The sequence below is a fragment of the Quercus lobata genome, chromosome 4 (assembly GCF_001633185.2).
Source record: "Quercus lobata isolate SW786 chromosome 4, ValleyOak3.0 Primary Assembly, whole genome shotgun sequence".
Taxonomy (NCBI): Eukaryota; Viridiplantae; Streptophyta; class Magnoliopsida; order Fagales; family Fagaceae; genus Quercus; species Quercus lobata.
Window position 1 is genome coordinate 85,142,360 of NC_044907.1, and position 27,882 is coordinate 85,170,241.

The 27,882-nt window shown below is 35.5% G+C and overlaps 1 protein-coding gene across 1 annotated transcript; it reads left to right on the forward strand.

The window, feature by feature from the left end:
• The first annotated feature begins 5 nt into the window (after positions 1 to 5).
• On the forward strand, positions 6 to 27,882 carry LOC115986017 (protein SUPPRESSOR OF K(+) TRANSPORT GROWTH DEFECT 1-like). The gene is made up of 9 exons (XM_031108888.1): positions 6 to 345; positions 459 to 560; positions 7,393 to 7,595; positions 11,015 to 11,033; positions 18,350 to 18,399; positions 18,500 to 18,584; positions 26,514 to 26,602; positions 26,679 to 26,753; positions 27,757 to 27,882. The coding sequence occupies exons 1-9, from the start codon at positions 6 to 8 to the stop codon at positions 27,880 to 27,882; spliced, it is 1,089 nt and encodes a 362-aa protein (XP_030964748.1).

The following is a 27,882-nucleotide window of genomic DNA, read 5'->3' on the forward strand; positions in this document are numbered from 1 at the left end:
TATAGATGACTACCCCGTCCTTCACGAATGCTGTGAAAATTCTAACTCGGGCAACTGAAGCAGATAAACGAAAAGAATGGAAAAGTGCTTATGATCTTTATATGAAGGCATTTGATGAGTTTAAAAAGCAACTTCAGCCATATTATAATAGTGCAACAGCAATAAATAAAAAACTAAATCTTGAATCCACTACAACTCATACAGCAGAATTCACGCTTGGCCCTACGGACTCGTCCCCGAAATTGAGTCCTGTGAAGTTGAATGAAGTGGGCGGACTTGAGGTTTGCAAAGAGGTATTGAGAGAAGCTACCATATGCCCTAAAAAGTATCCTCAATTTTTTACTGGTAAGTTGCTCCTCCATCATTGTGGGTTTTCTAATCTCTGCTTTTAGTTAGTTTATTTTGATATTCTTAAGTTTCAATGCATTAGAATGGCTGGGTTTTGATCTCCTGTTTAGGGAATCGAAAACCATGGAGGGCTGTATTACTATATGGTCCACCTGGATCAGGGAAGACCCTTCTAGCAAAGGCAATTGCAGGCGAGGCAAAGTTTCCTTTATATAGATAATATTTATATAGAACTTTATATGTTTACATTTTACTTGCAATGTAAACTTACATTATAAATACACAAGTCGAAATTGTTATACATATTTGCAAAAAGTGGTAAATATTATACGCTTTCTGCAAATGTATACAACATTTACCACCTTTTATGCGTCTAAAATGTAAATTTACATTGCAAGTACAAAATAAACATAAAATTTTCCTATTTATATTTTAAAGTGAATTACAATAATGAATGATGAAAGAATTATACATGGCAAGAGATAAAAGAACAAATCTTCATCTTCTAGCAAGTGTTAACACTTCGTTTAGGAATTTATAAAGGAATGAAATGAAATGAGTAAATTATAAAGGTATAGAAAAGAATATAATGGGATATAATGTTTTTAAGTAATGTAAATGAATGGAAAATAATAGAATTAAATGGAATTAAATAATTTTATTTGGATGTTTTAAAACAAATGAATGAGAAGGAATAGAAGGTAAGTAACCTTATTTGTGAATAACATTAAGAGAAATGAATGAAATCATTTTATAACAATATTACTATTAGACCCATAGTTATCAGTATCGTACGATACGTTTCATATAGTGTGTAAAAAGTTTCATATTGTAAGAGTGTATGTAAGTGCCCATGAATTGTACAATATAGTGTATGTATCGTATGAATCATATCATATCGTAACATCATACGTATCGTACGATATATAGATATATGCTTTAAAATGTGTATTTATTTATTTATTGTTAAAATCTGTACTTTTATTTGAATCTAACAAGTTGTTAGACTTGTTTTTAATACACAATTATTAGGTTACTTAATTTAGCCTAATAAAATAGCATGTCCATAATTAATTTTCGATTCTCCTACAAAATTTGGACTACATACTTACACTTCACTTTCATATTTACATTTTTTTCTATACTATAACTAAGGTATTAACTAACAATATAATTATTATTATTATTTTTGTTATTATTGTTATAAGTCCAAGAAACAAGAATGTCAAGAAGAAATTTTTTTTAAAAATTATTTAAAAAAAAGAGAGAGAGTAAATGTTGATGATGATGAAGAAAATTTTGTTGAAGAAATAAGTTTGCAAAATGATGAACATGATAATAACATTAACTTAGATGGAGTTGATTAGACAAAATTTATTAAATATATTAAAATTTATAATTAATATACCATTCATATATGTATATCTATAATTTTTTTATAAATTTTATTAAATGTTTGTGTAATTTACGATACACTACACAGAAAAATAAAAAATCAATTCACGATATGATTCACATTTTGAAAACTATGATTAGATCTCCATTTTAAAATAAATGATTGATTATATAGGGATATTTTTATTCTCTTCAATTCCTTCAAATTTTGGAGGGAGTGAAAAATTGAGCTTTTGAGAAAATAGAGAGGAATGAGTGTTCCCTCCTTCCCATTTCATTCCCTTCCACTTAAACTTTCAAAAAAAGAAATTGACTTTCTATTTCATCTATTAAAACTCCCAAACAAGGGAATGGAAGGAATATTCTGAAAATATTCTTTTCATTCCATTTCCACCTCCCAAATGACGTGAAAAGGCAATACATGTTGTTAATTACACTTACTGGGTTATTACTCGCTCTCCTTTGAATGTAACCAAACCATCTTAAGGGACTCTCCGTCATCTTTTCATCAATAGGAGCTACCCCTATTTTTAAACATATTTGTAAAGTTGTGATTTACAAATATGTATTTTGTTGGCTTTTATTCCATGCCAAATTTGATTGTAATTATTTTCAATCTTGTGTACCCTGTATTTGTTGTGAGATTTGATTGTAAGGGTTGTGTGTGTTAGAAAGAGAGTGTGAAGACTCAAGCAAGTGAAGCTAGAAGACTTCTCGTGGGTGTCTCGCAACTAAGCTTCCCGCGAAGTGAAGCATGTGCCTTGCACATGATTGGAATGCAAAGAGTCTGTATAGATGGAGACAGCTGTGTCTCGCGAGTATCTCGTGGGTAAGGCCTTCCCATGAGACACCCACGAGACATTTTGTTCTGCCAGTCTATACTGCCTGATACACATTTTCTGTACCCTCACTATATATACCCATATTACCCACAAATGTGAAGGAGAGCTTCAGAGATAAAACCCTAGCTAAAACACTTGAGAGTTAGAAATTGTTATACCAACAATTCTCTACAATTTGTTTGTGGAATTTCCTCATCTCCTACCTCTTAATTTCCATACCATTGAGATGTCAATAGCCCAAAGACTTACCACACCTTTTGAGAGTGTCTAGTGAGGTTTTGGTGTTGCTGGGAAACATTGGAAGAAGCCAAGGATGGCAGATGCAACATGTAGCTTATTACGGGATCCGAAGAGCTAGACAAAACATGGTTCCGAGAAGCCTTGTTGGAATAGGAGCTTGGAGGGCTTAGGTACAGAGGGTAGATTAGGCTTGGAGGGTCTCTTGCTTACCCATGTATCCCAACTGATTGTCTAGTGGATTGATTACCGCTTGGAGGACGGCGGAGAGGTTTTTCACCTAGGTCTTTGGTTTCCTCTTTGATAACACATCTTGGTGTTATTTGTGTTTGCATCTCTTTTCCCTACTCTTGTTTATTTCATTTTACTGCTGTGTTGCTTTAAATATGGATTAGAGTAGCTCTCGTGTTTACTTGCTTGTGTTTACACTATTCCACACTTAGTATTAAGTTAGTGTAAAATCAACCAAGCCGTAATTTGAATTGGGGGTCTAAACAAGCTCTTGTGTTTTCACACATTTTGAGCTTTCAATATTTCCTTATTTCAAATCCTATATTTCCTTGTATTCCTACTGATCCATCTTAACATTCTCATTTCTGCTACATTCATTTTATGGAGACGTTACTTCTTAATTGCCCAACATTCAGTACCACAAAAGATAGTTGGTTGTATAATAGTCTCATAAAATTTTCTCTTTACCCAATAGGTATTCTCCGATCATATAATAATCTTGATGCACCTCTCCACTTCATCCATCCTACTCCTATACTATGATTGACATCCTCTTTAATCTCTCTATCTTTATGAATTATTAATCCAAGGTATTGAAAGTTCTCTCTCTTTAGTATCCGTTGACCATCAAGTCTTACCAAGCCTTTGTTTTCATTTCTACTTTTACTAAAATTATATTTCATTTATTCCGTTTTAGTCCTATTTAAACGAAAGCCTTTAGATTCTAGATCATCTCACCAAATTTCTAACTTGGCATTAACTCCACTTCTAGATTCATCCACTATGCCTATATCATCTGCATAATCCCTACACCAAGGATCTTCCTCTTGAATTGATTTAGTGAGCTCATTCCTCACTAGTGCAAAGAGATATGGGCTTAATGTTGATCCTTAATGCAAGCCTATAGCGATAGGAAACTTACTTGTGATTCCTCAACTTGTTTTAACACTAATTACAGCTTTGTCATACATATCCTTAATCGAATTAATATACTTTAGAGAAACTCTTTTCTTCTCCAAACCCACATCATAACATCTCTAGGAACCCTATTATATGTTTTCTCAAGATCAATGAAAACTAGATGAAGATCTTTATAGGTCTCTCCATATTTTTCCATTAGACATCTAAGTAAGTGAATAGCTTCTATGTTAGATTAACCTAGCATAAAACCAAATTGATTCTCTAATACAGCTGTTTCGTTCTTAACCTATGTGCAATCATTCTTTCCCAAAGTTTCATAATGTGACTTAAGTTTAATTTCATGGTTGTTTGTTTATTTAGACCCCTGTAAACTAATAAAACTAGTAAAACTACCTAATCAAGAGCTAACTGGCTCTGATACCAATTGTTTGTTTATTTAGACCCTTGTAAACTAAGATTGTTTAACCTAATTAATTAACCAAGTTGTTACTTAAATTTATTATTTAGTTCTAGGTTAAACACAAATAATCATATCACTAAGTGCAGAAAAGTAAAGAAGAAAAACGATATGGTGACCTAAGAAAACCAATGAAACCATTCAATTTTCAATTTAATTGAACTCAAAGGAAAGATATGAGAACCCATGATAGCAGGGGTCAAGGATCAACTCTAGTAAAACTACCTAATCAAGAGCTAATCGGCTCTGATACCAATTGTTTGTTTATTTAGACATCTATAAATTAAGATTGTTTAACCTAATTAATTAACCAAGTTGTTACTTAGGTTTACTATTCAGTTCTAGGTTAAACACAAATAATCATATCACTGAGTGCAGAAAAGTAAAGAAAACAAACGATATGATGACCTAAGAAAACCAATGAAATTGCCCAGTTTTGAGGTAAAAAATTTGGAGAGGATTTAACTTAAAAATTCCTCAAGGCAACAAATTCACTATATAGAATGGAAGTTTTACAATAGATTTTTCCCTAAATCTAATGCTACCTTTTGTAGTACTTATTTATGTGACCACACATAACTTTGATTTCACGAACTCTTCTATCTGAATTTGTTGCACACAAACATCCCTGTTTGTGACTTTGTGACTTTGAGTTATAAGGTCACAGAAACTCTCAAATCTCACAGAAGTAACTCACAAGACTTCTGAAATGTGAATTAGGGTTTTCCTTTTATACCTAACAGTGTTGGATTCAAATCCTAAACGTTTCGCTAGCTTTCGGGTTTGATTTAAAATTTGCAGAAAACACAGTTCAATCGGTCTAACCTTTCTCTCGATCAGTTGAGCCTTACAATTTCTAAATTCTTCTTTCTGTAACTTGACTGGTCTTGAATCTTGACTTGAATCAACTTAAGCAATGTCTAACATTGTTCTAAGACATAAATATCTTAAACTAGACATGTATTTGTACTCGGTTTGCCAACTTACATAAAATTAAAACCTAAACATTTATTTCTAAATATTTAGAACCTAACCATGGTAGTTTGTATAGTTTTGGGTATCCACCCTTATTCCAATAAATAGGTATTACAGTATTTCTCCTCCATTCATAGGCATTTTATTAACACTTAAGATCTTATTGAAAAATTTTGTCAACTAGTATACACCCACATCACCCAAGTAGTTCCAAACCTTAATGGGGATTCCATCCAATCCCATAGCTTTTTCCCTTTTCATCATCTTTAATACAGTTTTTTACCTCAGTGTTGGATATACACAAGTAAGTGAAATCCCATATTGAATATAAATGAAAAGAGGGAGTGGTTAATATAACATAATTGAATTAAAACTCATAGACATAATTCTTTTGGGTTAAGTAGTGTCCCTATTGTTATAGTAACTACTCAATCGGAGGTTCCCTTAACTCTTTGAACAAACCTATGATTTTTATCCTCCGTTGGTTTATCAAAATAACTTTTTAGTTTTTAGACCCCTTACAAACACAATTGGATTAATCTAGGTAATTAGCCAAGTTGTTACTTAGTCCAAATTCCAAATCTAGGTTATCACAATCAAACAATCATATCATGCAAAGCAGCGGAAAAATAAATAACACAACGATATGATAACCCAGGAAAACCAAACCGGTAAAAAACCTGGGGAGGATTTAACCTAGCTATCCTCAAGGTAAAAAACAAATCCACTAGAAAGAATCGAAATTCATACAATAAGACTTACAAGACCCCACGCTTGACTTCTTATTGCTACCCACCAGTAGAACTTACTGACACAACCACGTGCAAGTTCCGAATCCATGGACTCCTTCTTTCTTTGGCCTTTGCAAAACACAAACACCCCCGTTTGTGACTTTGAGATCCCACTCAAAGGCTTAGCAACACAAACTCTCCTGTTTTTGACTCCAAGACCACCCTTGAAGGTTTAGATCATCAGCACCTTTGATGACTAGAGAAGGCAGCAACTTCTACAATACCGGATGTTGAGATTCTTCAAGAAATAGCACCGGTAGAAGACATAAGAGAGTTTTTTAGGAACAAAACCCTAAATACAAAAGAGGCACACTCTTTTCTCTCTGAAAAGCCTTATAAAAACGTGCTTAGGGTTTCTTTTATATACTGGGAGAAGTAGATTAGAAACCCTAATCCTAAATGGGCTTGAACTGCTGTTTGGGCTTAATTAAAATTCTGCAGATACGACTTTCGATCGATCGAGCCTGTCTTTCGATTGATTGAACCAGACAGATTATGAAATCTTCTTCCTGCAACTTGTATGTTCTTGAATCTTGACTTGAATCACCTTGAGCATTGTCTAATAAAACCTATAAACTCTAAGATCTACATCTAGACAAGTTTGTGTTCACGATTTGTCAATTGTTCTAAACATTTAGAACCTAACAAACTTTTCCTTCTCTCTTTATTTTTCTCTTATTTTACTAACACTCTTTGATTTTTATCTTTGATGCATCCAACACCATTCAAATTTCTTGTTTTCAATGTCCAATAATTGAGTAGAAATACAATGTCAAATAATTGAGATGACGGACAAAAATTCGTTAAATTTGGGTTTGATAGATTAAATATTCTTGTTGAAATCTAAGATATTTGAGTTTCAGCAAATATGGACTCGAGTTCTTAATATTTTATATTGTTGATGTAGTTTCCTTACTTCACATGGTTGGGTGTTTGGCTCCTTTCATAAGCTTTTTCATTGCAATTATCACATTATTGGAATGTGTTGGATTTGTGAATTCATTATTTACGTCATTATGCTTCAATTGATTCCCATCTCCGATTGTTTTAGTCTCTACTTTTTTCAACCAGTTTTATTCAGCTGCATTTATTACGGTTCATGCACATATTTCCCATAGATGTAGATGTATTTGCTTCCCAATCATTTTATATAGATGGAATGTTACCAACACATTTACAAGTGTACTGTCTGTACACAGTATTTCTCCATCGGACATTGTGTCTAAATGGATGGGAGATGGTGAAACGCAAGTCAAAAATATTTTCCAAGTGGCTCGTGAAAAGGCTCCCTCCATTGTTTTTATTGACGAAATTGACTCCTTATGTGGCAAACGAGGTGAAAACAATGAGAATGGAGCAGCTCGACGAATCAAATCAGAACTTCTTGTACATATGCAGGTATTTTGTTTTCCCTGGAAATAGATTTAGAGTGATTTGCTCCAAGCTTCATTTTTATATATTATAATTCACATGCCTAGATTAAGATTGGGGGCAAGTAGTTTGTCAATAACTTATCTTAGTTTATTACTATTCTGTTCGTTATGAATTTTTTACATTTCATGATGTGAGTTGAAAGGCATCTTATTGAACATTTTCATCCTTATAAAATGGAATTGAGGGATTTGATAGAAAATTTGAACTGATATGTTTAGTATGGGTGACCTAAGTTAAGGTATTTAAGCTTAGGTAACTTGAAATCATGTGTGTGGTCCAAAGATGGCTATGTTTTCTTTTGAATTTTAGGTTTTAATTTTTCCTTTTAGTTTAAACTCTTGTATATGCCTAATGAGTGGAGGATAAGTACTTTAATACCTATCTAAAAGAACAAGGAAGATATTAAAATTTTACAAATTACCATGAAATTAAATTTATGAGTTACGCTTTGAAGCTTTGGAAAAGAGTGATTGAACATATGTTAAGATATAAAACAACAATATTAGAAAATCAATTTGGTTTTATGGCAAGACAATCAGCCATAGAAGTTATTTTCATACCTAGACATCTAATGGAAAAATATAGAGGCTTGTAAAGATCTTCATGGGTCTCTATTGACCTAGAGAAAACATATGATATGGTTCTAGAGAGTTTATGCAATGAGTTTTGGAAAAAAAAGGCTTTCCTCTAAGTATAGTAAGTTTTAAGTGTTTGATAGAGCTATAACTAGTGTGAGAACAAGTAGAGGCATCAGAAGTGAGATCTTATCACTATATATTTGGAGAGATGCTCCAAAATCTAAAGGCTTTCAATTAAATAGAACTAAAACATAATACATGGAATACAAATTTAGTAAAAGTATAAATAAATGAAAGGAATATAAAATTCAATGGTCAAGAAATACTATAGAATAAGAGCTTGAGATATCTTGGATAAAAATTCACAAGGATTGAGAGATTGGAAATGATGTGAATAATAAAATAAGAGCAATGTGGATGAAGGGGAGAAACATAAAAGGATTATTTTGTGATAGTACAATGCTTATAAAGTTAAAGAAAAAGTTTTATAAGATTGTTATAAGACTAAATATGCTCTATGGTGCTAAATGTTGGGTTTTTAAGAAGTAACATATTCATAAAATAAGTTAACTGAAATGAGATAGTTAAGACAGATAATAGGAAATAGATGGAAATATAAGATTCAAAATGAAGAAATCCACAAAAAGATAAGGAAGACCTCTATTGTTGAAAAGATGAGGAAGAGTCATTTAAAATGATTTGGTCATCCTCAGAGAAGAGCAACTATTGCACTAGTAAGAGAGAGTGAGATGAATTCAGGTTGAAGGAAAGAAAAATAATAGAGAAAGACCAAAAATAACGTTACCATTAGTAAAAAATGTCATAAATTAAGGAAGTGACAAATCGAGAGAGTATGAGTTTGAATAGTTTCTAACATTTTAATATTCTGTAATTAAAATAATGATTAAAATGTAAAGATATAAGAATTATTATGGAAGATAAATAGTTTCTCAAATGTGGAATTCCACATTGATAAGGAGAAAGACTCCTTAATTATTTATATGTGTGGAACTATAAATAAAATAAAATGGAGAAAAATAATACATATAATGGACACAAATTAATCTATTGAAGATCCTTAGTTAACCCAAAAAAATTGGGACTAAGGCCTTTTTATTGTTGTTGTTTTTATTCTTGTATACCTCAAATGTACTAGGGTTATGCATTATTTGTGATTAAGTTTATTAATTGAATTTTATTTTTTGAAAATGAATCATTAACATACAATAGATGTGAAAGTTCAAATTTGTGTGAAAACACAAGAGCTGTTTAGACCCCCAAATTAAAATTACGGCTCAATTGGTTTTACTCTATCTTAAACTACATGCGGAATAGAGTAAATGAGAGTGGATAAACAATATAACTGCTTTAAGCTATATTCATCAAATTGCAGTAAAATGAAAGCTAAGAGAGTAGGGAAGAAGAATGCAAACACAAGATAACACGCCGATGTGTTATCGAAGAGGAAACCTAAGAACTCGGCGAAAAACCTCTCCACCGCCCTCTAAGCGGTAAATCAATTCACTAGAGAATAAAGTTGGAGTACACAAATAACAAAAGACCCTCCAAGCCTAGTCTACCCAATGTACTTGAGCCCTCCAAGCTCCTGTTACCAACTGACTTCGCTAAACCTTGTCTTCTCTAGCTCTCCGGATCCCGCAATACGCCCGATTGCATTCGTCAAGCCTCATCAGCTTCTTTTGGCAAATTCCCAAAACTTCCTAAGCTCTAAAACACTCTCTACACTCTGAAAAGGTGTGAGTTGTGTTTGGATATAAATATCCTCTCAAGGTGTGACAATGGGAGAGGGAAAGAGAAGAGGCTAGAATGATTTCTCTCTAAGGATGAGTAGCTCTCTCTTTAAAAGATGGGTGTGTGTGTTGTAAAAAACCTATCTAGGGTTTTTCTCTCTGAATGACCTCCTTACAATTTCTGTGGGTAATGAGGGTATATATAGTAAGGGTGAAGGGTAAGAAAGTCATACTTAAAAATCCTTTAGGCAGAATATTTCACGAGTACTTCGCGGGAAGGCCTTACCCGCGAGATACTCATGAAACTGACAACCTGGCATGACTTTTCAGGTTCTAGTCATATGCTTCTCATGTGGCTACTTCGTGGGTTAGCTTCTCACTAGCTTTTCGTGAAATCCACTTGATCTTCAATTAAGCTTGAGTCTTCACCAACTTAATACTAAACCCAATACAATAAAATCCCACAAAAATACAAGGAAACAAATTTATGCAATTACAACACTTTTTGTCATGGAATAAGCCTTTTAGGACATATGTGATTCAATGCTAGGAACATATGTCAACATTTTATGTAATTGGCTAATCCTTTGACAAAACGTACTTTACTTGTAATTGGGTAGATCTAGGATGTGTTAAATGCATCAAGAAACAAGGTTTCAAGTTCAAGTGTTAAAACCATACAAGTCTGTTCAATAATCAAGTAATGAAGTGCTAGATTTTAAAGATTAATAGCTAGCTTGACAACTAGCATCTATCGAGGTTTAAAAGCTGTTGAAGCCCGTGGCTCGACAACTAGCTTGATAGATGGCTATCTATCGAGGTTTATGAAATTCAGTTTTTTAGAGCTGTTTTTCATCCAATCCGTGGGTATCTGTTTGGGCTTTCTTTTCTCACAATCCTAGACATATATAAGAATCATTTTAAGGGTCGTAAAATGTTATGCACAGCTGCACAAGTGTGAAGAAAAGTCTTGTTCACACAAATTGTGACCGGAGATAGAATTTTACCTGGTTCATCTTTTTCTTGAAGAACCTACTGTGTTTGTACACCTTAGGGTTTTGTGACCAACGAGCTTCTTGATTTTCATCGTGTGATAAACTAAAGAACTTTTTAGCCACCATTCTTCTCAAGTTGATGATTAAGTCACGTATTGGGATCTGCGCAATTGGTTAGTCACGTACTAGGTGTCGTGCATTGAAAGGAGAGATTGTTACTACAAAACAAGTCCAATTGGGTATTGGGGTAAGGGTTCAACTGTAGGTTAGTATAAAGTACTGGGATTCCTTTACTTGTAAATGCTTGTTTTGATAATAGTGGATTCTTAGGAGTGATGACCTTAAAATCACCTGATAGGGTTTTTGCTGTGTAGGTTTTCCCCATTCGTAAACAAATCACCGTGTCAATTTAATTTCCACTGCATACTTAGTTTAATTGGTGATTTGTTTGTGCTACCACACAACTTGCATATTAATTTGATTAATTAATAAACTTGGCTAATTAATCAATTAAGTCATCACAAGGGGTCAATACATTCTTGGCCTATCAAGTGGTATCAAAGCAGACACACTCTGATTAGGGTTAATCTTTGCTGTATGATCCATTGACCCAAGTTTGTCATGGATAGAGGATAGTCTCTTATAATACCTCATTTATTTGATGGCACTAACTATGCATATTGAAAAGTATGCATGAGAGCTTTCTTGTAGTCTTGAGATGAGAAAGTGTGGCAAGCTGTGGAGATAGGCTGGAGTAAGCCTACAGAAGCGTCGGTCGACTAGGATGATGCTAAGATCAATGCGGCAAACTTCAACAGCAGAGCATTGAATGCTCTATTTAGGGCAGTCAAAAATGAGGAATTCAAGAAAATATCCTCTACTAAACCTGTTAAGGAAGTATAGACCATTCTCTAGACAACCTATGAAGGAACCAACGCCTTCAAGGATTCAAAGCTTTAGAGGCTCACTACAAGCTTTGAGGAGATCAAGATGGAGGAGGATGAGTCGTTTGATGAGTTCTATGCCAAGTTTGAGGACATAGTAAACTTAGCCTTTAATCTTGGGGAAACCATTCCTGAATCCAAGATTGTGAGAAAAGTGCTCAGCTCTCCACCCGAGAGATTCCATGCCAAGATAACTGCCATTGAGGAATCAAAGGACATCGACAAAATTCCTTTGACTGAACTGGTTGGAAATCTACAGACCTATGAGTTGGGTTTGACGAGGATAGAGAAATCAAGCAAGAGCAAGAGCATGGCTTTGAAAGCTAAAAGCAGTGACACTAATGAGTCTTCAAACGACGAAGATTCTAAAATGAAGTCCTACATTACAAGACAATTCAAGAAGTTCATGAAGAATGCCAATGGGAAGGGCTTCAACAAGGGCTGTAGGCAATCCAGTTCCTTACAGTTCAAGAACCAAGATAAAGGGAAATAGGATGCTAGGGATGGTGGTTAGTACACTATTGCCTCAGGACCAAAGTGCTTTGGGTGTCAAGATTTCAGACATATGAAACAAAAGTGCCCTACTTATCTCAAGACCATCGTAAAAAGCAAGGCACTTGCTGCTACCTTGAGTGACACTGAGCCTGAAGATGACTCCAATAATAAGGATGATGGAATCCTAAATGCCTTCGCTGCCACTATAAATCCTACTGAGGGGATTGTTGAAGAAATGGATAAAGAAGAGGAATTGGTGGAGTCTAAGTTTGAGAAGATGGATGAACAAGATGACATCCAAATAGCCAATGCAAAGTTATACGAGGTCTCAAAAAAGCATGAGAAGTTGTATAGGTTGGCCACCAAAAAGCTTAGTGATGTGAAACTTGAGCGAGAAGAAATCTTTACAAAGTTTGATGAAGCCAATCAGATTATTGGGGCATTGAGATTTGAGAATGATTTCTTGGTTGAGAGGACCAAGAAGCTTGAGGTAGAATTGTTCCAAATCAGAGCTCAGTTGGAAAGGACTTCAAATGCTAAGCTTGATGAGATGCTCAGTCTTCAGAAATCTGCTTCCGATCGAATCGGTTTAGGGTATGATTTCTCTTCTCTTAGTATTGCTTCTATTAGTACTACTATTTTTGTTCCTCCTACTAATAATGTTGAAACTGAGAACAATGATATTAAGAATGAATTAGCTAGTGAGAACATAGACAAGGGTAAATCTATCTTAGAAGCACCCCTTAAGCTTGATAAGAAAGAGATTAAGAACCCTAGGGCTAAGAAGGGAAACTCTCAAAAGCCTAAGCATAAAAAGTAGCATTTCTGTCATCACTGTGGCACAGTTGGACATACTTGACCTAATTACTACAAGTAGTTAGCCACTCAAAAGAGCAATAACATGATCGCGTCGGGAGACTAGAATCAGTTTCCATCCTCTTTTGCTCCTCTTAGAAACTTCTCAAAACTCTCATGTTCCTTTCGAACTTGAACAGTTTTAATTCTTCCCCCTTATCGTAGGATCAAGGGTTTGCTAAACGGAAAGGTTCTTCCAAGGTGTGGAAGGAAAAGGGTTTCAAGTGATTCTGTCACTTTTTCTCTCTCTCTCTCTCCTCTTTGTGTTTTTGTTTTACATTACTTGTGTGTTTTGCTTTACTCTTTTGAGTCAGTCTAGTTATGCATTGCTTTGTTTAACATGTTTTTGGTTGGTTATTTTTCAGTTTTGTTTTACTTTGTTTTTCATATAAAAAAAATTAAAAAATCAGAAAAATTCAAAAACAGTGTATGTTTGTGTACATTGGTACTTGTATACCTTGGTTTTTCTAAAATTTGTATCTTTTGTAACTTAGATGAGCATTTTTATGCACAACTAAGCAAGTGAGATTTGTGGTTCATATTTGTGATAAGTAAGATTAAGTGATCTCTTGTACTTAACACTCGTATCACTCTTTTTGACAGGAAGTACAAGAAAATCCTGAGAGAAAGGCATAAATAACCATCTCACCACTGTTGCCCGCCAATCATGAAATGACATTTGCATGCTTAGGCATAGCAAAAGTGGAATGTCAAATGCTTAACATAATTGGGTATTTCTTTTCTCTCTCATATATGTTTATGCATGGTTTGCTTAAAAGAAAAATATGAAAAGAAAAATAAAAGCAAAAAGATCAAAATGCTTTATATATGATTGCAAGCGTGTATTCTAGGAGACGTGAGAGTTATAGGATGTACCTCAAAGGTGATAATCTCCATCAAACAGTTATGATTATGTGTAAGTTAAAGTGATTTTCTCATCTCTCAAATCGTCATAACATGTAGACACTCATGCAATCTTGCGATATTTTTCATACACAACACGCAATATTCTTTGCTACCTTTGATACATGTGCAGGTACAATATGATTTGGCCATCACAAGGAATACTTGTGTTAATGTATGCTCACTAAACTGTCTTAACTTGTTTTTTAAATATAAAATTGGTTAGACTTGTTTAGTGTGTGTTTGTGTTTTGGGATCTATGTGCTTAACATTTTTCGTGTTGAGAGATGTTTTTGAGAGCTTAAAATGTTGTTTGGATTTTTGGTTGAGTAGCATGCTTGATTGCATTCATATCTGGTTTTTCTCTTCTTTGAAAAACTATTTTTAAGCAATCTCGATAGCTTCTCGATAGATAAGCTATCTATCGAAACCCTTCAGTTTTTTCTTATCGCATTCCCAATTGCTCTCGATAGCTAGTTCAATCCATCGAGAAACTTTCTGTTTCCTCAATGGCTACCTCAATCCATTGAGCTTCATTGTTGAGGAAACCTCTCATTAGATCCTCGATAGCTGGTTCGATAGCTAAAACAAGCCTTTTTAAAGCTTGATAGCTCTCAATTAATCGAGCTTTATGAGATTCCTATATAAGGCTTCTACGCGATTTTTCCTCACTTCTCCTTGATCTCTCTCGATTGCTTTCAGCCTTTTCATCTCCCAAACACACTCTTCTCTCTCAAAACCTTCACTCCACGTGATTTTCAGCCCATTCTTGTCTCTATTCACTTGGTATGATCTCTTTATCTCTCATTCTTCATGCATTTAGATCTAGGTTTTGGGTTTTTTTTTTAAATTTTGGGGTTTTTCAAAATTGATGAAGGTTTTTTGCAATTTTTGGGATGGGTGTTTCATAAATAAGCTTAAAACCTCATGCATTGCATCACACTTGCATTATAACAATGTTTCATGCATTTAGATGTGTGTTTACTTTGTTGCTATGTTGTGTGCTGGTAGGTTTGGATTGGGTTGAGCTTATGATGCATTTAAATTTGCATGTCACATGTTCATGCATTTTCATGCATACGTACCTTCCTGTTTTTATCATTTGATATTAAAACTGCTTGGTACTTTTTTGATTGTCTCTCTCTCTCTCTGTTTCTTACATTAGTTGCATCATGACACCTAAACGTAAGTCTACTCTATCCCGGAACCCTCTTCTTTCCGAGGCATCTTCTTTTTCTTCTCCATTTGACCCCACTCCCTCTCATGTCTGGTTTTGTGATAAGAAGGCCAAATCAGACTTCTTGTAAAACTTTTCACAATGCAGCATTCATTTGGAACGCCAAGTCGTTCTGTCAGAATTTTCTAACACTGACCTACCCACTGTCATCCATAGTAGGGATTGGGAGTCACTTTGTGGCGTCGCAGTCGCGTGCCCTTCCGTGATCATATAGGAATTCTACTCCAATATGCACGGATTTGATTACTCTATACCTCAGTTTTCTACTCACGTTCGGGGTATACGCATGGTAGTTACTCTAGATATTGTATCCGAGGAACTACACATCCCTAAGGTAACGCATCTTGACTACCCTGGTTTTGAGTGTTTGAGGATAGTTTCCAAAGATGAGCTCGCGTCTTTATTTTGTGAGACACCTTCTTCTTAGGGTGATTGTCAAAACACCTCATGCTCGGCATTTGCTAAAGGTCCGAGAATCCTAAACATGGTGATGACATTCATTCTTCATCCATTGTCTCACTATAACACTATCACAGAACCTCGTGCTCGCTTTTTGTTATCCATCATTGAGGATCTCTCTATTGACTTCCCTTCACACTTTATACTCTCTCTTATAGATGTCTATAAGGATATGGTGACTTGTGATAAGCTCATTTTTCCTTTTGCTATCACGAGGCTCCTTCGCCATTTTTTCGTCTTTTATCCTGAGTCTCCCCACTTCTCATATATGTGTGCCATAGATGTAGCTACCATTCGATAGAGCACAACACAGTTGAGACCAAGGCAGCCCCAGACACAGATGGCAGCTCCTTCGGAGTCTACCGCTCCATCCACCTTCGCTCCTTTGTCTTCAGCGGGTGGAGTGACACTTGAGGCCATCATGGCATAACTTGTGTGCATGGATGCTCGCCTTGACACTCTCAGTGATAAGTTGTGTCAGGTGAACACTCGAGTCGGTTGTATCACACGACGACAGGCTGTGATGGGTGGTTTCACAGTGGCTTCCTCTTATTCTCCTGAGGCATCTAAGGATGAGAGTGACGATGGCTTTGATAGTGCTGATGATGCTGAGGATGATGATGATGGCTCACCTAGTGATGATGAGATGTCTACTTGATTTACTTGTCCTTTGTCACTAGTGAAAAAAAGGGGGAGTAGTTTTAAGATGAGAGTAGTCATACTCATAAGGGGAGGGTTAGTATAGAAGATTGGGGGAGTGTTTATATGAGGGATGTAGTACGGATTCTTGGATCTTTTCATTCTTTCTATTTTAGATACATTATCTCCTGTACATTGGTCTTGTGATAATTTGACATACATTGTACTTATATTTGATTTTTATATATATTGATGTATGTTATTCACCTATCTCTCCATGTGTTGTTTCTTTTCTCTCTTTATACACATGTTTCCTATCTAATGTATGCAATCTTATATTTTTGTTTCACACTAAGATGCCCTGATGAGTTTTGTTTAAAGTGTTTCAAAAATACAAGTTGTCAAAGTTTTTCTTATCATGAACTCTCTTATTGCAAAGTTTTTCAAGAGTTTGTGTTAGGATAGATTTTATTGTATTCAATAAGTGAGTATGAGTTGAGTGATTTATGACTTCTTTCATATGTTCATTTGTTTTTTATGGTTTTGTCCCGAATTGCCAAAGAGGGAGATTGTTAGGACATATGTGATTCAATGTTAGGAACATATGTCAATATTTTATATAATTGGCTAATCGTTTGACAGAACGCACTTTACTTGTAATTGGGTAGATCTAAGATGTGTTTAATGCTTCAAGAAACAAGGTTTCAAGTTCAAGTACTAAAGTCATGCAAGACTGTTCAAAAATCAAGTAATGAAGTGCTAGATTTTAAAGCTCGACAGCTAGCATCTATCAAGGTTTAAAAGCTGCTGAAGCCTGTGGCTCGACAACTAGGTCAATAGATGACTATCTATCGAGGTTTATGAAACTCAATTTTTCAGTGCTGTTTTTCATCCAATCTGTGGGTATATGTTTGGGTTTTCTTTTCTCACAACCCTAAATATATATATAAGGATTATTTTAAGGGCCGTCAAATGTTACGCACAGTTGCGCAAGTGTGAAGAAATGTCTTGTTCATGCAAATTATGACCGAAGACAGAATTTTCCCTAGTTCATCTTTCTCTTGAAGAAGCTGCTGTGTTTGTACACCTTAGGGTTTTGTGACCAAGAAGCTTCTTAATCTTCATCGTGTGATGAACTGAAGAACTTTGCAGCTAACATTCTTCTCAAGTTGGTGATTAAGTCACGTACTGAGATCCACACAATTGGTTAGTCATGTACTGGGAGCCTGCGTTAAAAAGAGGGATTTTCACTACAAAACAAGTTCAATTTGGTATTGGGATAAGGGTTCAACTGTAGGTTGGTATAAGGTACTAGGATTCCTTTACTTGTAACCGCTTGTTTTGATAATAGTGGATTCTCAGGAGTGTTGACCTTAAAATCATCCGGTGGGGTTTTTGCCGTGTAGGTTTTCTCCATTTGTAAACAAATTACTGTGTTAATTTAATTTCCGTTGTATACTTAGTTTAATTGTTGATTTGTTTGTGCTACCACACAACTTGCATGTTAATTTGATTGATTAATAAGTTTGGCTAATTAATCAATTAAGTCATCACAATGGGTCAATACATTCTTGGTCTATCAAAGCCAATACTAATGTTATGATAAAAATCATAACTTAACAAGATGAGAAGATGACCAACCATTTATTTGTAGGCCTTAAAATGGTAGTATAGTTTGCAATGCAGTTCATAATAACTCTATGTTTTATTAAATACTTAATACATGGAATTGTCATACATTGTTCTTTTATTAAATAGTTAATACATGGCATTGTCATAGATTGTTTCCTTGCACTTATATACATGTAATCCTGAAATGGAAATTTTCTTCAATACATTTCCGGGTGTATGTGACTGTGTGAAAAATGTTTTGATACTAGCAGCCACAAATACTCCTTTTTATTTGGATAAGGTGAGAATAAAATACCATTCTTCTAACCTACGGCCATGGATATAAGATATTTTATGATCTATATTGCTTTAGGGTTGAGGCTAATGCAAAGTTAACGTAGGCCAAAATGAGGCGTTTTGATAAGCGAATCTATGTCCCTCTCCCAGACACGGAGGCAAGGAAACACATATTTAAGGTACTTCATGTTAGGACATATGTGTTTCACATGTTAAGAACATATGTCATTATTTTATGTAATTGGCTTATCCTTTGACAAAACACACTTTACTTGTATTTGGGTAGATTTAGGATGTGTTTAAATACTTCAAGAAACCATGTTTCAAGATCAAGTGTTGAAGCCTTCAAGTCTGTCCAAGAAAACAAGTTGATAGTGCAAATTCATTAAATCTCAACAGCTGGCTCGACAGTTGCATCTATCGAGCTTAAGAGAGCTAGTCAAAGCTTGGTGTGCTTGACACCTTCTATTTGTCAAGGTTTAAGAATTTTAGAATTCAAATCTAATTTTCTTGAGATCCGTGAATATGTCTTTGGGCTTTCTTTTCTCCTAACCCTAGACATATAAAAGGATTGTTTTAAAGGCCTTCAAACAGTTCACAAGTTGCACAAGCTTTGAGCAAATTCTGTTCAAGCAAATTGTGACCAGAGACAAAGTTCTTGCCCTAGTTCATCTCTTTCTCTTGAAGAAGTTGCTGTGTATGTGCACCGTACGATTTTGTGACCAAGCATCTTCTTGATCTTCATCATGTGGATGAACTGAAGAACTTTACAACCAACAACCTTATTAGTTGATGATTGAAGTCGCTTACTGGGATTCGCGCAATTGGTTAGTCACGTACTTTGGAGTCGTGCATCAGAAAGGGGAACTGTCACTACAGAGCAAGTCCAATTGGGTATTGGGGTAAGAGTTCAACTGTAGGTTGGTAAGATACTTGGGATTCCTTTACTTGTAACCGTTTGTTGTGATAATAGTGGAGTTTCAGGAGTGGTGACCTAAAAATCACCCTGTGGGGTTTTTGCTGTTAGGTTTTCCCCATTCATAAACAAATCACCATGTTATTTATTTTCCATTGCATTATTAGTTTATTGGTGATTTGTTTGTACTACCACGCGTTTGCATGATAAATTGATTAATTAATAACTTGGCTAATTAATTAATTAATTTCTATTACAAGGGGTCATTCAGTTTGTGGCCTATCAAGTGGTATCAGAGTAGGCACACTCTGATTAGGGTTTAATATTTGTTGTGTTGATCCATTGACCCTTGTTTGTCATGGATAGAGGACAATCATTAATCATACCTTCTTTATTTGATGACACTAACTATGCATACTGGAAAGTTTGCATGAGAGCTTTCTTGTAGTCTTTAGATGAAAAGGTGTGGCAAGCTATCGAGATTGGCTGGACTAAGCCAAAGGAAGTGCCGGCCGATTGGGATGAAGCCAAGATTAAGGTGGCAAACTTCAACAGCAAAGCATTGAGTGCCTTATTCAGTGCAGTCACCAATGAGGAGTTCAAAAAGATATCCTCTACTGAAACTGGTAAGGAAGCATAGACCATTCTCTAGACAACCTATGAGGGTACTAAGGCTGTCAAGGACTCAAAGTTTCAAAGGGTCACTAGAAGTTTTGAAGAAATAAAGATGGAGGAGGATGAGTCATTCGATGAGTTTTATGCCAAGCTAAAAGACATAGTGAACTCAGCCTTCAATCTTGGGGAAACCATTCCTGAACCCAAGATTGTGAGGAAAGTGCTCTGATCTCTATTAGAGAGATTCCATGCCAAGATTACGGTAATAGAGGAATCAAAGGATATTGACAAGATTTCTCTGACTGAGCTGGTTGGAAACTTGCAGACCTACGAGCTAGGGTTAACAAGAATAGGCAAGTCGGGTAAAAGCAAAAGCATGGCTTTGAAGGCTAAGAGCAGTAAGATGGATGAGTCTTCAGACGATGAAGATTCCAAGATGAAGTCCTACATTACCAGGCAGTTCAAGAAGTTTATGAAAAACACAAATGGAAAGGTCTTCGACAAGGACCGCAGGCAATCCATTTCTTCTCAGTTTAAAGGCCAAGACAAAGGGAAGAAGCATGCTAAGGAAGGTGGTTAGTATACTATTCCTGCAGGACCTAAGTGCTTTGGGTGTCAAGGTTTTGGTCACATGAAACATAAGTGTCCTACATATCTCAAGAGCATTGGGAAGAGCAAGGCACTTGCTGCTACCTTGAGTGACACCGAGCCTGAGGACGATTCTGACAATGAGGATGATGGAATCTTGAATGCCTTCACTACCACTATTGATCCTATTGATGGGATTGTTGAAGATGTTGTTGAAGAGGAGGAATTGGTGGAATCCAAATTTTAGAAAATGGATGATCAAGATGACATCCATAGAACCTATGAGAAACTGTATAAGCTTTCTTAGAAGCATGAGAAGCTGTATAGGCTAACCACGGAGAAGCTTAGTGATGTGGAACTTGATCGTGAGGAGCTTTCCACAAAGTTTGATAAGGCTAATCAGACTATTGGAGCACTGAGGTTCGAGAACAATTTCTTGGTTGAGAAGACCAAGAAGCTTGAGATGGAGCTGTGTCAAGTCAGAGCTCAACTGGAAAGGACTTCAAGTGCAAAGCTAGATGAGATGCTAAGCATTCAGAAATCTGCTTTAGATCGAACATACTTAGGGTATGGTCTCTCTTCCTCTAATATTGCTTCTTCTAGTACTACTATTTTTGTTCCTCTTGCTAATAATGTTAAAAACAATAAGATTAAAACTGAATTAGCTAGTGAGAACATAGACAAGGGTAAATCTATCGTAGGAGCACCCCCTAAACTTGAGAAGAAAGATGTCAAAAATCCTAGGGTTAAGAAGGTTAACTCTCAAAAGCCTAAACAAAAGAAGCAACATCTCTGTCATTATTGTGGAGCTGCCCGTCATACTCGACCAAATTGCTACAAGTGGTGGCTTGCCACTCAATAGAGCAACGACACGATAGCATCTGGGAACCAGAATTAGCTTCAATCCTCTTTTGCTCCCCCTGGTGATCTTCTCAAAGCTCTCATGTTTCTTTCGAACTTGAATGGTTTTTCCCCCTTACCTCCGGTTCAAGGGTTTAATCAAAGGAAAGGTTCTTCCAGGGTGTGGAAGGAAAAAGGTTCCAAGTGATCCTGTCACTTTTCTATCTCTCTTCTTGTTTTTTTTTTATTGTGCATTTCTTATGTGTTTTTCTTTCAAGTTTTGAGTTAGTTAAGTTTTTATGCTTTGGTTGTTTAACATTTTTTTGTTGTTTTTTGTTGTTGTTGTTGTTGTTTTTTTTTTTTTTTTTTTTTTTTTTTTTTTTTTTTTTTTTTTTTCTTCAGTTTTGCTTTGTTTTGTTTTTCATATAAAAATAAAAAAATTTGAAAAATCAGAAAAATACAAAAACAGTGTGTGTTTTGTGTACATTGGTACTTGTGTACCTTAGATGGCTATTGAAACAAAATCTTCTAAACTTTGTATCTTTTGTAGCTTAAATGAGCATCTCTATGCACAACTAAGCAAGTGAGATTTGTGGCTCTTGTTAGTGATGAGTAATATTAAGTTAGCTCTTGTACTTAACACTTGTATCACTCTTTTTGACGAGAAGGACTAAAAAATCCTGAGAGAAAGGCATTAATAACCATCTCACCACTATTACCCACCAATCATAATATGACACATGTATGCTTTAGCATAGCAAAAGTGCAGTGTCAATGACATTTGTATGCTTAGGCATAGCAAAATTGGAATATCAAATATCATTGGCTATTTCTTTTCTCTCTTTAATATGCCCAAGCATGATATGCTTAAAAGAAAAAAATGCAAAGAAAAATCAAAAGCAAAAAGATCAAAAATGCTTTAAAAATGATTGCAAGCGTGTATTCTAGGAGATGTGAGAGTTTTAGGATGTACCTTGAAGGTGATAGTCCCCATCAAGCAGTTATGATTGTGTATAAGTTAAAGTGATTTTCTCATATCTCAAATCGTCATAACATGTATGCACATATGCAATCTTGCAATGTTTTTTACACACAACACGCAATATTCTTTGCTATTCTTAATACATGTGTAGGTACAATGTGATTTGGCCATCACAAGGTTTTACATGTGTTAATGTATGCTCACTAAACTGTCTTGACTTGTTTTTGAAATATAAAATTGTTTAGACTTGTTTAGTGTGTATGTGTTTGTGTTTTTGAAGATCCATGTGCTTAAAATTTTTATTGAGAGATGATTTTGAGAGCTTAATATGTTGATTGGATCATTGGTTGAGTTGCATGTAGGATTGAATTTATGTCTGTGTTTTTCTCATCTCGAAAAACTGTTTTTAAAAGCTGGCTCGACACCTCCTCGATACCTTGCTATCTGTCGAGCTTCTTCAGCTTTTTCTTATCGTAATCCCGACAGCTTCTCAATACCTAGTGGATCGATCGAGAATGGGTCTGCATCCTCGATAGCTTCTTGACACTTGGTGGATCGATCGAGCTTCTGTTTTTGGTTCTGTTGGGTTGTTCCTCGACACCTTCTCGATACCTCAGTTGTCGACGACCATTTTCTCGACACCTTCCTCGACAGATGTCTCGATACCTCTCGACACCTGCTTCTATCGAGATTTACTGCCAGCACTATTTAAGCTCCCTGTGTGATCCGGAACTCATTTCACTCGATCTCTCTCTCGATACTTCTCTGATTTCTCTCCCAAACTCTCTCATCTCACTCCCTTAACTGTTCCTCAAGGTTTCTTCAAGCTTTTTTAAGTATTTCTTCACTTGATAAGCTTCTAATCCTTTCACATTCATGCATTTCATGTTTTGAAACCTAGGATTTGGGGTTTTTGAAAATTTTTGGGGTTTTTCAAAATTGATGAGTTTTTATTGAAATTTTGGGATGCGTTTTCACTTAAATGAGTTTAAAACCTCATACATTGCATCACATTTGCATTATAATAGTATTGTCATGCATTTAGATGTGTGCTATCTGTTTGTGTGCTGATAGGTTTGGATTGGGCTAAGCCCATGATGCAATTTCTTTTGCATGTCACATGTTCATGCATTTTCCATGCATACGTACTCTCCTTTCAATATACTTGATATATTTGTCATTGCTTGGGACTTTTCTGATTGTCTTTTTTTGTTTCTCCCTCTATTTCTGTTTACGTTAGTCGTGTCTATGGCACCTAAGCATAAATCCACTCCTGCCCGGAACCCTCTTCATTCCGGAGCTTCTTCATCCTCTGATCCTACACTATCTCATATCTGGTTCCGTGATGATGATGTCTTTAAGGCATTCTCAGAGAACTTTTCTAGACAAGGCATTCATTCGGAACGTCGAGTCATTCTGTCAGACTTTGCCGACACCAACCTTCCCTCTGTCATTCATAGTAGGGGATGGGAGTCACTGTGTGATGCCTCGGTCACTTGTCCTCTCGTGGTTATCTAGGAGTTTTACTTCAACATGCACGGGATTGATCGTTTAGTACCTCTTTTCTTCACTCTCGTTCGAGGTACGTGCATTCCTATCACACCGCAACTTGTTGCGGATGTGCTTCAGGTCCCTAGGATAGAGTTTCCTGACTATCCTAGTTATGAGCATCTGAGGACTGTGTCCAGGGATGAGCTTATGTCTGCTTTTTGTGAGCGCCCTTCTGTTTGGGGTGAGCGTCTATTTACACCATGTTGACCTTTTGCTAAAGGTCCTAGATTCATGAACATGGTGATGACCTTTGTTTTGCATCCACTCTCTCACTATAACTCCATTACAGAGCCTCATTCTCGATTTTTTCTAACTCTTCTTGAGTATCTTACTATAGATTTCCTTTCTCATTTCATTATTTCTATTATATATGTTCATCTAGATTCAGCATCCCGTGATAAGCTCATCTTTCCTTCGGCTATCACGAGGATCTTACGCCATTTTTCCGTTCCTTTTCCCTCTTCCAACCATTTCACTGTCATGTGTGCTATAGATTATGCTACCGTTAAACGTAGCGAGGCCCAGTTTCGATCGCGGCAATCGGATTCAATAGCTCATCCTTCCCATTCAGCTTCATCCCTCTCTGCTCCATCCACATTCACTCCTCCCTCTTCTTCGGGCGATGTGACTTTAGGAGACATCATGACGCAGCTACAGCGCATGGATGCTTGCCTAGATACACTCTCTACGGAGTTGTATCAGGTGAACGTTCGTGTCGGTCGTATTGCATGGCGACAGGCATCCATGGGTGGTTTTGCTCCTTGAGGCTACTCCTTCACCACCTTCTCCCATGGCTTCTGAATCTAAGGATGAGGATGATGATGATGGTGATGACGATGATGCTGATGGAGATGCTAGCTCTATCGATGAGATGTCTGCTTGACACTTTTGCCCTTTGTCACTCGTGATAAAAAGGGAGAGTAGTTTTGGATTTGAGAGTAGTCATTCTTAGGGGGAGAGTTAGTATAGGACCATTTTGTTAGGGGGAGTGTTGATATGCTTTGAGGGATGTAGTGAGGATATTATGTATTTTTTTTTTTCTTTTCTTTCTTTTTAGATACATTATTCTTATACATAAGGTCTTGTGACCATTTATTGACATACATTGTACTTATCTCCTTACTTATATTGATGTATGTTGTCTTTCACCTACACCTTCATGTGTTGCTTCTTTTCTCCCTTAATACACATGCTTCTTATTACTTGTATGCAATCTATTATTTCTGTTTCACATAAAGATGCCTTGATTTTGTTTAAAGTGTTTCAAAAATACAGGTTGTCAAAGTCTACTTGCCATAAACTCTCTTCTTGCAAAGTTTTTCAAGAGTTTGTGTTAGGATAGATTTTATTGTATTCAACAAGTGAATATGAGTTGAGTGATTTATGACTTCTCTCATATGTTCATTTGTTTGTTGTGGTTTTGTCACGGATTGCCAAAGAGGGAGATTAATTGTTAGGACATATGTGTTTCACATGTTAAGAACATATGTCATGATTTTATGTAATTGGCTTATCCTTTGAAAAAAAGTACTTTACTTGTATTTGGGTAGATTTAGGATTTGTTTAAATACTTCAAGAAACCATGTATCAAGACCAAGTGTTGAAGCCTTCAAGTCTGTCCAAGAAAACAAGCTGATAGTGCAAATTCATTAAATCTCGATAACTGGCTCGACAGCTGCATCTATCGAGCTTAAGAGAGCTGTTCAAAGCTCGGTGTGCTCGACACCTTTCGACAGTTGCTCGACACCTTCTATCTGTCGAGGTTTAAGAATTTTAGAATTTAAATTTGATTTTCTTGGGATCCGTGAATATGTCTTTGGGCTTTCTTTTCTCCTAACCCTAGACATATAAAATGATTGTTTTAAGGGCCGTCAAACAGTTCACAAGTTGCACAAGTTTTGAGCAAACTCTGTTCAAGCAAATTGTGATCGGAGACGAAGTTCTTACCCTAGTTCATCTCTTTCTCTTGAAGAAGTTGCTATGCATGTGCACCGTAGGGTTTTGTGACCAAGCATCTTCTTGATATTTATCGTGTGGATGAACTGAAGAACTTTACAACCAACAACCTTCTCAGTTGGTGATTGAAGTCGTGTACTGGGATCTGCGCAATTGGTTAGTCACGTACTTTGGAGTTGTGTATTAGAAATGGGAACTGTCACTACAGAACAAGTCCAATTGGGTATTAGGGTAAGGGTTCAACTGTAGGTTGGTAAGGTACTTGGGATTCCTTTACTTGTAACCGCTTGTTGTAATAATAGTGGAGTTTCGGGAGTGGTGACCTAAAAAACACCCGGTGGGGTTTTTGCCGTTAGGTTTTCCCCATTCGTAAACAAATCACCGTATTATTTATTTTCCGCTGCATTATTAGTTTATTGGTGATTTATTTGTGCTACCACGCATTTGCATGATAAATTGATTAATTAATAACTTGGCTAATTAATTAATTAATTTCTATCACAAATGGTCATTCAGTTTGTGGCCTATCACTTCAGTTTCTGTAAAGCAATGCATTTGCAGAATCAAAGCAATGTAGTTATAAACCCATTGTGATTAATGCTTTCGTAGTTTATGTCTTGTTTAATATCCTCCATTTTTTTTTTTTTTTTCTTTTGAGCAGGTCCGGATTGGAAAACTCTTAACACAATAAGTGAAAAGGAGTTTGAATATTTAGCTAATGATACAGAAGGTTTCTCTGGTTCAGATATATCCTATTTCGTAAGTGTCAGTTTTACATTAGATATCAGTATGTCTCCAAAGTGATTATATGGCTAAAACTGGTAGTTTCTTTTAGGTTAAAGATGCACTATATGAGGTTGTTCGTGCAACTCTTACAAATAAATTCTTCAAAAGAAGCAATGAAAACTGGGTCCCTTGCCAAGGTCATGAAAAAGAAAGAGTTTCCTTGCGGGGAATTGATGAAAAAGGCGAAAATTGGAAGCTATGGACTAGCTAGGAAACTGATGTTCAACACAAGAAATCATTCCAAAAATCATATTTGCGGCTGAATATTAGTAACTTCTGGGTAGAATTCTTGAATATAGGTAGACTTCCTTTACTTTAGTAATTAGTTAATTTATATGAAAAAGAAATCTCTTATGGTGTGTTTGGATGACATGATTTTGGCATTTGGATTTGGATTTAGGTAATTAATATTCAAATAACTTGTTTATGAAGTTTAAAAAATATGATATGGATTTGACAAATCCACTAAAGATTTCAGACCTTTAAAATGCTTGGATTTGAAATAGCTCCTAAAATCAAAGGATTTGAAATAATCAAAGCATTTCAAATGTATTAATTTAAAATCCAAATCCAAATTGAAGTTCCTAAATACAACCTTAGTTTACGAGTAATGCTACATATACAAACTATTTTACAACATTTTTACAAACTATTAATATACCAAATTCTTACTAGTTTTAATATAAGTTCACCATTAACATCACATTTTTGCTTACCAATAATTATTTAAAAAATGCTAAAGCTACATCAACAATTTATAAAAATATTGTACAATAGTTTGTATCTGTAACATTATTTTTAAGTGTTTACAATGTAGATGCTTAAAATGTGTACATGCAGTAAGTACAATGTAATTAAGTCTATAAAAGTCCATAGAAGAAAATTCTTAAACCTATAAAAGTCCTAATGTAAAATAGGATTGAAGAAAAACGGAAAAAGAGGGGAGGGGGTTAGTATACTGGGAAGAAAAAGAAAAAAGAGCGAGTCATTCAATTGCATTGATTCATGTTTGGTGTTGATTTTCTTTTTCTCTCAAGTTTGTTTTTAGTACTAGTATTTTTGTAGACCCCTACGTCCACTTTGAATTTTGATATTCATTCGTGTCTCTGGGAATTGATGACTTGCAGATCAAGGTACCACCCTGCACAGCTGCACACTTTAAGAATGTGCGTAAAAATCAGAAAGCAACTGTAACTAAAGATGACCTTAAAGTGTTTCAAGATTTCACCGAGAAGTATGGGATTAACGGTTAA